The sequence below is a fragment of the Pungitius pungitius genome, chromosome 1, assembly GCF_949316345.1.
Source record: "Pungitius pungitius chromosome 1, fPunPun2.1, whole genome shotgun sequence".
NCBI classification, from domain to species: Eukaryota; Metazoa; Chordata; class Actinopteri; order Perciformes; family Gasterosteidae; genus Pungitius; species Pungitius pungitius.
This window is the reverse complement of record NC_084900.1, coordinates 14,136,907-14,149,462: the sequence shown is the minus strand read 5'-3', so window position 1 is coordinate 14,149,462 and position 12,556 is coordinate 14,136,907. Positions and strand designations below refer to the sequence as shown.

General features: G+C 47.2%; 1 protein-coding gene and 1 long non-coding RNA gene across 3 annotated transcripts; one reads left to right on the top strand and one right to left on the bottom strand.

Annotated features, from left to right (window-relative positions):
- Nucleotides 1-3,027: 3,027 nt before the first annotated feature.
- si:ch211-117c9.2 (solute carrier family 26 member 6) lies at nucleotides 3,028-12,349 on the top strand. Of its 2 annotated transcripts, none has more exons than XM_037481226.2 (19): nucleotides 3,028-3,388; nucleotides 4,030-4,169; nucleotides 5,224-5,334; nucleotides 5,650-5,822; nucleotides 5,891-6,055; nucleotides 6,366-6,518; nucleotides 6,603-6,685; nucleotides 7,130-7,277; nucleotides 7,916-8,029; nucleotides 8,122-8,199; nucleotides 8,280-8,375; nucleotides 8,664-8,770; nucleotides 8,852-8,921; nucleotides 9,577-9,669; nucleotides 9,767-9,871; nucleotides 9,969-10,217; nucleotides 10,306-10,360; nucleotides 10,533-10,663; nucleotides 10,754-12,349. In XM_037481226.2, the coding sequence occupies exons 1-19, from the start codon at nucleotides 3,258-3,260 to the stop codon at nucleotides 10,775-10,777; spliced, it is 2,226 nt and encodes a 741-aa protein (XP_037337123.2). In that variant the 5' UTR covers nucleotides 3,028-3,257; the 3' UTR covers nucleotides 10,778-12,349. The 2 variants fall into 2 exon arrangements, with proteins under 2 accessions (XP_037337123.2, XP_037337122.2); XM_037481225.2 differs by having other exon boundaries at nucleotides 3,029-3,388; nucleotides 9,966-10,217.
- On the bottom strand, nucleotides 4,561-5,777 carry LOC119223803 (uncharacterized). Its single transcript, XR_005120976.2, has 2 exons — nucleotides 5,640-5,777; nucleotides 4,561-5,339 (listed from the first exon to the last, which is right to left on the bottom strand). It is a non-coding gene; the product is annotated as an uncharacterized LOC119223803 (long non-coding RNA).
- Nucleotides 12,350-12,556: the final 207 nt, after the last annotated feature.

Sequence of the window (12,556 nt, the reverse complement as noted above, 5' to 3'; positions counted from 1 at the left end):
CATTGCAAATAGTTGTTTTCTTTTTATCTTGTCTTCATATGAGCATCGATCAGCCCAAATACATGGATTATGTGACCTTCATGGAGGATCTACGTTGGGTTTTCCACCACCCAGTGGACTCTGAGCGCATGGGAACACGGTCATTCTCACCGTGGTGGGCAGCATCTCCAAAGTCCAAACTCCATGCTCTATCAGAGCCTCCCTCTGCACGAGAGACTGTAGACTGTATTATGGTGCACCACGTGTTCCGGCTCCATGGAATTCCCGTGGACATTGTGGCCGGGCCCTCGCCACTACCATCCGTTCGGTCTCCACCCCCAGGTCTGATGGACAGACTGAGAGGCCTCGTTCCGCGGTGTGGCCGCTGCAGGAGCTGGAGCTGGGTGGACCACGCTCATAATTCACATACATCTTTGACCACTGGTTGCTCTCCATTCATGATCTCGCAGGAGGTCGAAATGCCGTTTCCCTCGATGCAGCTCCACATCCGTCGCTGTAGGAGGGTGTGGAGGGAGACCCGGGGGCCTCTTCTTCGTACGGCAGAGCAAAATAAGATAAGATAAAATAAAATAAGCAAAATCGCCGCCGCATTCCTGCTCCTTGCTACCAGCTCGGTCGAAGGGTGTGGCTGCTGACCAAGGACGTCCCGCTAAGGACGGAATCAAGTTGTCCCCACGGCTCATTGGCCCATTCTGCGAATCATCAATCCATCTGCGGTTGGTCTAAAGCTTCCTTCATCCTTATAGGTCCACCCGACGTGCCATGTGTCCACCTGTCCCCTTGTGTTTTTTACAGAAGATATTACCATGTAGACCTTTGAGTTTTCTTTAATGAACATTTAATATATTGGTAGAAATGCAATATGAGGTAACATGTTATTTCTTGATTCATGCTGCTAATCATTACAGTGAGCTTGGAAGCTTTTATGTTTTACACTTTGGTTGCTGCTGAACGTTTGTTAAAGAGTGACTGAAGCAGAGTTTTGGTTTCCTCGACCCTGACTGGATGGAAGCGAAAACACAAGTCCATCACGGAGCTTTACAAGCCCAGCTCGAGCCTTTCCTCCGTGGGGCTGTTAATGAATGATTATATGTTGGCAGGCGTTACACAGGGACGCACAACAAAACAAACCCAGTAGAAAGTCGCTGTGCTTCACGTCTCTGTCACGTGTTGTCAAAACAGAAATAGGATTCAAAGATTTGCAGCATGGCTCCTAAAAGGGGCGGGGCATAGGACGACAGCCAGAGAGGATACTGGTCTCTGCATCTCTACCTGACGCTTCAGCTCCGTTTCCCCCCCCCGGTAGCATTAACAGACGAACATAACAGAGGTGCAGGTCCAACAGGTCGGAGTGTCGAATCCCAGCAACTCAGTGTGTGTGCAGATTAATCAGTGACACCTGACACCAGTCAGAGAGGTCTCCTATGACCACCACCACGAGCTTGGTGCTAAACATCAGCCTGAAAGCACCGGTGGTGGGAGAGATGTTTTCATGTTAGCTGGAAGCAGACTCATCCTTTTTAAAAGTTATCCCAGCATTGGTGTTCCTTTCTCTTCTCTTTACGTCTGCAAACAGAGAAAACTGACTTTGCCCTTCAGCCCACCAGGAAACAAACACTGAGCAGTTAAATCATTTATTTCACTATTTACCTGTTGACTCAAGAACACTTTATTTCTATGAATGTTTGTCTATCCTCAGCTCACTTATTCCATTTCTTTCATTGTGTGTTGTTGTGTTATTTGTTGTCAGTAGTTAATTTACACTCGTCTCTTTCCTGAAAAAAAACATTGATGATTTGTCTTCATTTCAAACAGTTTCACACTCGATATTGTTTCATTAAAAATACTGTGCCTCAGTAAATCTCTGAAGCAGATGTAGTTTTTCGGAAATGTTCCTCAGAAGAGTAAATGATGATGAAGGATTTGATGTGGACTATTATTTGTGACGGATTCACTCAAAAATTCCTGTTAATGCACATATTTGTGTCATTGTGTTTTTGTCATAGTAAACAACGAGCTGGGCTGGACTTTGGACTAAAAGGACTGCTGTCTTTAATCAAAAACCCTCTCGTTACGCTTCCTTCAGCTTGATAATCTTGATGTTTCACTCTGACGTGGGCGACTGGGTGAATGTGTGAAAGAAGGTTTCCTCTCATCCATTACTGTTATTCATTCATGAAACGAGACCTAAAAGGCTTATTTCACCAGCAGTCATTAAAGAAACAGAGCCAGGGGGAAATGAACTGATAACGCTCTGAGGGTTTATATCTCATAATGAAATAAAATACACGGCTCTAACCTTCGGTGACCTCGAAACACAACTAAAAGATAAAACAATGCAGATGAAGTCACTGATAAGTATTTATCACTAACCTGCTCGGGGTTGGCGCATCATTAAAAGCTAAGAAAGTAAAAGAAGACTTCAATATAAACATATACAACAATAATTTATTGCTGGTCACTCTTCCACATTAGAACCAATACAGCTCCTTTTCACACAGGATGAAAAACTCAAAATCAATAATAAAGAGACGACACTAAATGGACCATAAGTCATTTTCTCATAGACGTCTATGGGAGCAGAGGAGTCGCCCCCTGCTGGTCACTAGATATGATGCAGCTTTAAGACATGAAGTAACAGCTTCATTTTGGAAAAGCTTTATTCTATTCAGTACTGTAGTGCTTCGTTAAGTTGTCACTGAACATCGTCTGGGAGGAAGTGACCTCATAGAGAAGGACTCAGCTAACTGTAAATGATCTGTTCACAGAAGAGCAGAGTGAGACAACCCGCTGGTCTCCTCGGTTATTTGGGTTTCACGAGTACCTTTGCAAAGATATATCGTTATGATGGACTCCATAAATCTGATAGATGCTGATTGGGATTCATAAAGATAAGACGTGCCTCTGAAAAACACAAAACAATCCGTCCTTCTTTCTGCCATGTTTGTTCTCCTTCTGTTAATAAGCACACACACACACACACACACACACACGCACACACACACACACACACACACACACACACACAGTTGTGTCCATGCAGAGGAGGGACATGTGGGCTGAAGGTTGTTGCTCTTATAAAAAGGCCCGGTTTCTCCCACCATCAGAACGCTGTCAATCAGTCCAGAGTGAGGAGGCTTCACAGACACACACACTGACACACACACAGACACACACACGCCTGGTCGGCTCTAGCTCGAGGAGGAGGACACCGGGGGGGCAGAAGGTCTGCTAGATCTGCTCTCACAGACGAGGACATGGAGGAGAAGGCCGGGGAGTACTTGGTGCAGAGGAGGGTTCTGGATGAGGTGCGTCTGGAGGAAGTGGCCCAGAAGGGGACGTGGTCCACGAAACCCACCGCAGGGGAACGGATCAAGGAGTCTTTCAGGTAAAGATGGACCCCCTCTTGACATCTCTTTGTATTACTGCATAGATCAGTAAATAGTGTCAGCAAGTTTTTATTAATAAATGTAAAATACATTATTCTCTGAATGAGGTGTGAACAAACCTCCAGAATCCAGAGGAATGAAGCTGTGATGCTTGTAAAGAGAAGTTTAGACAGAGTGTTGAAAGAGGGTGAAGAGTGTCAAAGAATTAAAGATATACACCAGTTCATTACTACATTCACTGTATTTATTGTGTTTACTGACTGAATATGCATAATGTAATGCTAACCTTTTGTGAATTTAGGATAAATCTACAGACACAATCCGGAAAAAGTAGTCAAATAAACACCAGAATGTTTGTTTTGGACTTTTTCCAGTTCAAACGTGTTCTGGGAGCAGATCTGTGTGTCGTGCCTCTCTATCTGTGACAGCCGCTGATAAAAAACGCTGCAGGTGTTTCCGTTCACGAGCCTTGTTTCATCATAATTAAGATTAATTGTCTTTTTTAATGCTTATACTTTAGCAAACCTAATTCAAATGTAATAATAAAAATAACTCTTATCCTAATGTTTCCTTTCCCTCGCGGAGAAAACGAAAGTGTCTTTCTGTGTAGTGAGCTGAAGGTGTTGGATGTCTGCTGCAGGTGTTCGGGGCCCAGACTGAAGCAGGTGGCGCTGAGCTGGATCCCGCTTCTCAGCTGGCTGCCTCGCTACTCCTTCAGAGAGAACGCCATCGGGGACCTGATCTCCGGCTGCAGCGTGGGCATCATGCACCTGCCCCAGGGTGCGCATGATGCTGCATCCTCTGTGCTGAGTACAATGTGTCAGGGTTAGCTTAGCTTAGCATTGAGACTGTAGACGGGACACAAACATCAAGCAGGTCTGTGTCAAAATGCTGCGAAACCGGCCTATTTAGTGATTCTGGCGCCCCCTGTGGAGCAAAGTGGTAGTGTGTCTGAGCACCAGGGTCTCCAGCAACACATCGTCGCTCTCTGCTCCTGGAGGAGGAGACGCTGCGGGAGGAGGTTCTGTCCACCTTCATGAGGTCACCCGGTTTCACCAGAATCCGACCCGGTGTCACCAATAACGAGCTTTAAGAATAACTATCTAGATTGTCAAGGTTTTAGGACCTGACATCGCAAAAAGCTCCTGAAGACAAATGGAAACATGCTGGAAAGCTTCGATGCTTCTTTAATTCACCATAACGTCTTTCCTTTTGAAAGCCCTGAAGGCAAAGTTGTCCCATTTCTATGTTTAGATAGTAGCACAAAACCCAATGAAATATAAGGAAAAGGTCACTTACTCCTTGAAATACCAACCCAGTCAGGGAAATGAAAATAACCCAAAGTACGAAACATCACTGAAGTAAAGACACTGAAGTAGCAACAGGTTAATGAACCAATGAAACAAACACTTCCAGGCAGGAAGGGAAACACAAAACTCCACAAAAATCTATTAAGACAAAAAAAAACAAATCAGGAAAATACCAAACGACCCAAAGTCCAAAATCCTTTTCTTGTTGTTGTATCAAAACGATCATTGATAAAGGCGGGTTCAAAGTGGTCACGTGATGTTCCAGTATGATGGAGCTCAGGAGGATGGATGCGGTCCCAGGTTTCTCTGGTCAGCGTGTCAAAGTGTCCACGAGACATCTGATGTGCAGGATGCAGAAGTCACATTTGATACTTGAAGGGTCTTTTTATAAGGATGGAGAGTGACATGAATGAAATAATGGGGGTGTATCTGCTCCACTCGCTCCATCCCGCTCAAGCAAGTCAGACTTTTCTTGCAGTAAAAGATCCCAAATGTGAATGTATTTCTCATTTCTCGTCCCTTAGGCATGGCCTACGCCCTCCTGGCCTCCTTGCGCCCGGTGTACGGCCTCTACACCTCCCTCTACCCGGTGCTGGTCTACTTCATCTTCGGTACTTCCAGACACATCTCCATTGGTGAGCTGGTGAAAATTTTTTTTTATTATTATTATTATTCATTTATGTTCCAGAGCAGGTAACCTTGAGATGTTCAGATTGCTCAGGAGCAAACAGTTGGAACTAAAAGGTCTGATGATATGTGGTGTAAACAAAGGTTGTGATGTCTGGATGAAGGTGTCACCCAGAGACCGCTGGGATCTACGAGAAAGTTCTCCGGAAAGGAATCTTTTATGTGTCCAACTTTTGTTTAACCTGAATGAGGAAGCAGAAGATTTCCCTTCAGAAGACAAACTGTGAGACTGATGAACCGTTCTCCAACAAACCTGCGTTCAGGTACCTTTGCCGTGATCAGCATCATGGTGGGCAGCGCCACGGAGCGGCTGGCTCCGGACGCCAACTTCCCGATGAACGGCACCAACGGGACGGGGGCCGTGGACCTGGACGCGCGGGACGGGTTCAGGGTTCAGGTGGCCTGCTCCCTCACCGTGCTGGCAGGGATCTTTCAGGTGAGTTGGGAACAGCAACAAGGTGGAAGAGTAAATGATGTGATGACCCCCCCCCCTCCTCCTCTCAGATCCTGCTGGGAATAGTGAGGTTTGGCTTCGTGGTCACCTACCTGTCCGAGCCGCTTGTTCGAGGCTACACCACGGGGTCGGCGTGCCACGTGTGCGTGTCCCAGCTCAAGTACCTGTTCGGGGTGAAGCCGGCTCGCTTCACCGGGCCGCTGTCCCTCATTTATGTGAGTGCTGATTCATATGAACATGAAACACAAATTAACCCTTTCATTTTTGGTGCAGTCTGACAACAAAAGCCAATAATCAGCTCGTCCCATGCAGATTATTGTTGAAAAGAAAGCAGCCTTTTCGGAATAAACTTCAGCCTTAACTACTTCTGTTGTCCAGCAAGCGGAAAACACACATCCACCAACAGCTAAATTAAGATTCAACAGCTGGATTTAAACCAGTGTGTTTTTTTCAAACACATTAACGTCAGGAACTTGTGTGTCAAGAAGAACCCAACCGAGAGCATGTAAATAAATGTCTCCACAGACTCTGGTGGACATCTGCTGCCTGCTGCCGCAGACCAAAGTGCCGGAGCTGGTGGTCAGCCTGGTCACTCTGTCGGTTCTCATCGTGGTCAAAGAGATCAACGGCTGCTACAGGAGGAAGCTGCCTCTTCCCATCCCCATCGAGATCATAGTGGTGAGTCCAGAACCTTCATCACAATCACTCTTCATCCCAAAGACGGACATGATTCACCAACTCTCCTTTACTTCTCTGCAACAGATCATCGCAGCAACAGTCGCCACGCACTTTGGAGGACTGACGAGTAAATACGACGTCGATGTGGTTGGAGAGATTCCCAGTGGGTGAGTTGATCTGTGTGTGTGTGTGGGTGTGTGTGTGTGTGTGTGTGGGTGGGGGTGTGTGTGCACATGTACATATGGGACAGTTGATGATACAAAGAACTCAAGTATGCAAAGAGTCACAGTGTGTGTTTGTGGGAAAGAGTTTATAAAACGCTTTTGTTGCTGTCAAAGTTCAGTAGTGACTTCCATGATGTTCATTTAGTAAATGATGGTCCATTTAGAGTCAAACGGACCATAAAGGAGGAGATGCTTTAGGGCGGGGCTTACTGTGATTGACAGGTTGACATCACACGTCACTCCTCCACAGTCCTAACATGGTCACTTCCACTGGTTACAGACCAGTGAAATTTGAACATTGTGCCCTGTGTGGAGCAGTGATTAAAGACCTGACTTTAATCCTCCCCCCCCCCCCCCCCCCCACCCTGCCTCCTCCTCCGGCTCCAGGCTCAAAGCCCCCCAAGCTCCAGATACCACGTTGTTCTTGCAGGTGATCGGTGATGCTTTTGCTGTGGCCATCGTGGGCTACGCCATCAACATCTCTCTGGGTAAAACATTCGCCCTCAAACATGGCTACAAGGTGGACAGCAACCAGGTGAGGAACACACACACACACACACACACACATGCACACGTTATGGTACTCACAAGTAACTTTGAGAGTTCTGATTAAAGGATTCAGGTACATAAAGTGTTAGACCTCCAGGATGCTTCATAGTTCTAAATGTGAATGTAAAGCAGTCTGCAGCCTACAAGTCACTTTAAAACCTATTTCTGATTCATTTTATAATGGCAGTGATTGATTTTGATCTTGACCTCCTCAGGAGGGGGCCAAAGATTATTATACAAGTCTGTCTTTAAACATGTGACTTCAGATCTCAATGTTCAGATTGTCTGCAGAAGATGGCCGCAAAGTTGTTTGTTTGTTGGGCAACAGGCAGAAGTCAATAAGACGAGGTGTAGAGGCATGAAAGCAGCACGACTTTAAGGTTCATTCTTTATGCAACGCAACCTGAGACCGAACTGCAACGTCGTGCTTTTCATCCGGTCGTAATATTATTAGGATATTAATGCTGAAGAACCTTTAACCGGCCATTAACCAGTCCTTCTCCACAGTCCGCCACCTGGAGACAAAGTGACAGAGCCTCAGTCCAACTGATCTGATTTCACAGTTGGACGTGTTTCTATTCTCTATTGCTATTTCTACTCATTGACCTTTGAACTGTTGTTCAGGAGCTGGTGGCTTTGGGTCTCAGTAACGCCATCGGCGGATTCTTTCAGTGTTACTCCGTCACGTCGTCTTTGTCCCGCAGCCTCGTCCAGGAGAGCACAGGCGGGAAGACGCAGGTAAACACATGGAAGAATCCCCTCATAGTGGATTCCCGCGTTCCCGTCATTGTACACTACGTGTGTGTGTGTGTGTGTGTGTGTGCGGTCAGGTTGCCGGGTTGATCTCGTCCGTCATCGTGCTCGTCACCGTTTTGAAAATAGGTTCTCTCTTCTCAGATCTCCCCAAGGTGAGCCCCCCCCCCAGTGTTCCGTTTCCCCATCTAACATAACCCACAATGAGGATAATAAGTGTCTTTGTGTCCCTCAGGCCGTCTTATCCACGATAGTGTTTGTGAATTTGAAAGGAATGTTCAAGCAGTTCACGGACGTCCCTCTGCTGTGGAAGACCAACAAGGTGGATCTGGTACGACTGCATCCTCTGATCATCTCCAACCATCTCCAACCATCCCATTCTGGTCACAAAGTCCTTCAACAAGTGCCGACAATCTGCCGTTACTCAGACGCTCGAGGCACAAAAATGATGAAATGACCGAAGGACCCGTTTACAAAGACACCGCTTTAGTCCCCAAAGCTACTTTCATTGTTCCAAAAAACCATAGGGATGAATGTTTATATTGACTTCACAGAATTGGAGGTTTTAAAACACTGCGTTAACCTGGTTGAACTTTGACCCCTCCCTGCCGCCCTCCAGCTGGTGTGGCTGGTCACGTTCACCAGCACCATCCTGCTCAACCTGGACCTCGGCCTGGCGGTGTCCATCGCCTTCTCCTTGCTCACCGTCATCTTCAGGACGCAGCTGTAACTCCACGCTAGTTATTCATCATTGATGGAAACAAAAGTGCAAAAGTAATTATTAAAACATCACGTCATATTTTTCAGCCCCCGCTATTCAATCTTGGGCCACGTTTCAGGCACTGATCTGTATCTGGACACCGACACCTACAAGGAGGTAAGAGAGTCGGTTCACTTCCACGGACAAATTTGATAAAAACGTTGTCCAAAAAATATACTGATATACTGACTTATTTGTCCTTATTCTGTTAAACTGTTGAAATAAATGATGAATATTTAACTACAAAGTAATAATGCGTGTTTGAAACCCTTTTTTGCATTGAATCATACTGGGATGCTCACTGAACCTGATTGGCTGGCCCTACCGAAAAAAACATCCACCAGCCGCCACTGAGTTAAAGTGATATTAAACATTTAATCTCACATGACAGATGGGATGTTTTCTTCTGTCTCCTCTGATATACTTTCTAATGGTCTTTGAATGAAAAGTTGTCACTAGCTGACGTGAAACCACCAATGAAAGAAAAACCCTTTCTCCATTCCTCTCTCAGAAGGTTGAGCAGCAACTAAAGAGGCCAAGTCCCGCCCCTCTTTTTGGGTTGTCAACAAACATGTTTTTTACCGTTGCTGCCAATTAAAATTAAAATTATTAAATTAAAACAGCAAACAAATCAAAACCAAGTTTGTGACAGTTGTATGGGGGGCTACAAACACGTGACCCCTTTATGCTGCACGCTCCACAAACAAGTCACGTCTCAACAACAGTATGTGTGTATAATAATGCAAATGCTCCTCTGATCTGATGCTTTCAGGCCAGAGAGATTCCGGGGATTAAAATCTTCCGTTCGTCCACCACCATCTACTACACCAACGCGGAGATGTACCTGGAAGCCCTGCAGGAGAAGGTGCGCTTGATTCCAAATTGAGTGGCTTCCAGTTGTCTCTTTTGTGTCGTCTCTCTTTAAGGTGATGCTTTTTTTTTGCGGTGCGGTTTGTTTTTAGAGTGGAATTGAAATCGGGAAGCTGCTGACGGCCAAGAAGAAGCGAGACGCCAAGCTGAAGCGCGACCAGAAGAAAGAGAAGGCTAAGAGCAAGGCAAAGAAACGAGTACGACACCGAGAGAAACCTCCAGTCACACAACAAGTATCTTTGTTGATCCTTGTGTCCTCTGTTAGTTAACCCCCCCCCCCCCCCCTTTCAGCAGAGACAACCCTCCAAGATGGCTGAGAGGAAGGTCTCCTTGGACGACCTCGGCCGGGTCAACGAGGCCTTCCAGCACGACGCTGCCACCTCGGGGTCGGACTCGGAGGCGGGTTGCCAGAGCGACGCGGAGAAGGGAATGGAGAAGGGAATGGAGAAGGGAATTCCGCGCCTGTCGGCCACTCACAGCGTTGTCCTGGACGTCGCCACCACCAGCTTCGTGGACACGGTCGCCGTGACAACCTTGAAGAATGTTTGTGTTTTCTTTTTTATTGTCCGTTGGGCCGACAGATGTTTGAATGAATAAGTCAGAACTGTGCTTCTCTTTTGCTCTGGAGCAGATGTTCAGGGACCTGGGAGAGATCGACGTGGAGGTCTACCTCGCCGGCTGCCAAGGTGAGAGTCCTCCCCGCTCGCTTCGGATGGCGAAAGCAGCAAAGCCTCGTCGGCCCCTCAAATATTTACTCAAATGAGGACGACCTGCTGCTGCTCAAGCGTCTCAGGAAACAGGAACAGCCGTCCTACATCTGCACGTGTATTAGATGTCTATGAATATCTGTCTCTGCAGCGTGTGTGGTGGAGCAGCTGGAGGCGGCAGGTTTCTTCACGGAGTCCCTCCCAAAGAGCCGCCTGTTCGTCAGCGTGCACGACGCCGTGCTCCACGTCCTCGGGGCTCGAGGGCCGGACGACTTTGTTCTCGTGAGTTTGCTCCTCTGAATCCAAATCGACGCTCATTGTCATGTCATTGCTGTGTCCTAAGATGTGATGTAACCCCCCCTCCCCAACCAGGATGTGTGCACCACTCCAATGTAACCAGCAGGGGTCAGACTGCTCCACCTTCCTCCTCCTCAAAGGCTGCTGCATTGCTCATTGCCCCCCCCACCCCCCCTCTCTCCTCCAACCCACTTTATTGTGAGAATGCACCACCTTAACATGGCGGCCGGTTGCCGTGGAAATGCAGGGAGCCGTCCCCATGGCAACAGACTTTTTATGATATCTCCATAATGGGAGAGCCGACACTACGTCACTGCTGCTCTCTGTGGTGTGTGTGTGGGTGTCTGTGTGTGTGTGTGGGTGTGCAAGGCAGATGGGGGGGGGGCTCTGTATTTATAGCCCCCCAGTGAGTCAAAGGTTGATCATCAACAGTCTCCAACTGATCCACAACAAACCGATGTAAATATTGGACGTGCCTGTGGGTCGTGCTCTTCCATCCTCCCCCACCCTCATGTCTTCAAGAGAACAGATGGTGTTAAGTTTCCAATGAGCAGCGTATTTATAGTCCGTATTCATGTCTGATTCCTCTCACATCTTCTGCTATATTTGGATCCAATTTTACCACCTGCTACCAGTCTAGAGGCTATCAGAGGCTACTCCAGCTATCAGAGGCTACCAAAGCTATCAGAGGCTACCCCAGCTATCAGAGGCTACCAAAGCTATCAGAGGCTACTCCAGCTATCAGAGGCTACCAACGCTATCAGAGGCTACCCCAGCTATCAGAGGCTACCAAAGCTATCAGAGGCTACTCCAGCTATCAGAGGCTACCAAAGCTATCAGAGGCTACCCCAGCTATCAGAGGCTACCAAAGCCATCAGAGGCTACCAAAGCTATCAGGGGCTAACAAAGCTATCAGAGGCTACCAAAGCTATCAGAGGCTGCTCTAGCTATCAGAGGCTACCCCAGTTATCAGAGGCTACCCCAGCTATCAGAGGCTGCTCTAGCTATCAGAGGCTACCCCAGTTATCAGAGGCTACCCCAGCTATCAGAGGCTACCCCAGTTATCAGAGGCTACCCCAGCTATCAGAAGCTACTCTAGCTATCAGAGGCTACCCCAGTTATCAGATGCTACCCCAGCTATCAGAGGCTACTCCAGCTATCAGAGGCTACCAAAGCTATCAGAGGCTACCAAAGCTTTTAGAGGCTACCAGAACTAGCAAAGCTATTAGAGGGTACCACAGGTATCAGAGGCTAGTAGAGCTATCTGAGGCTACCAGAACTACCAAAGCTATCAGAGGCTGCCAGAACTAGCAAAGCTATTAGAGGGTATCACAGCTATCAGAGGCTAGTAGAGCTATCAGAGGCTGCCAGAGCTATTAGAGGCTACCACAGCTATCAGAGGCTACCAAAACTTTTAGAGGCTACTAGAACTAGCAAAGCTATTAGAGGCTACCAAACTATCACAGGCTATCATAGCTAGCAACCAGCTAAAGTAACTATATCTTTTATGATTGAATTTGACACTCTGAATCATGTTCATTTATGTCACCTTCGGGCAGGTCTCATCTGCTGTCTGAAGGTGTGTTGTGCACTTTGTGTAGGTCCAACAAAATGATTTCAGATGAAACACAAGTAATCATGAACGAGGTCACACTCAACGGGGGGGGGGGGGGGGGGGGGGGTGTGGTTCTGCTGCTCCGACCTAAACGGTGACCTTCAATTAAACCTAAGTTGCTTTATTTTGTATCCATGTAACTGGTTGAGTGACTCTTAGTGGAACGTCTGGTTGAATGATCAACCCGGGGGGTCAGTGATCCTCAAACATCAGCTCCTTGGATCCACCACTCCAGAGTAAACAGTGTCGAGTGTACATCACAG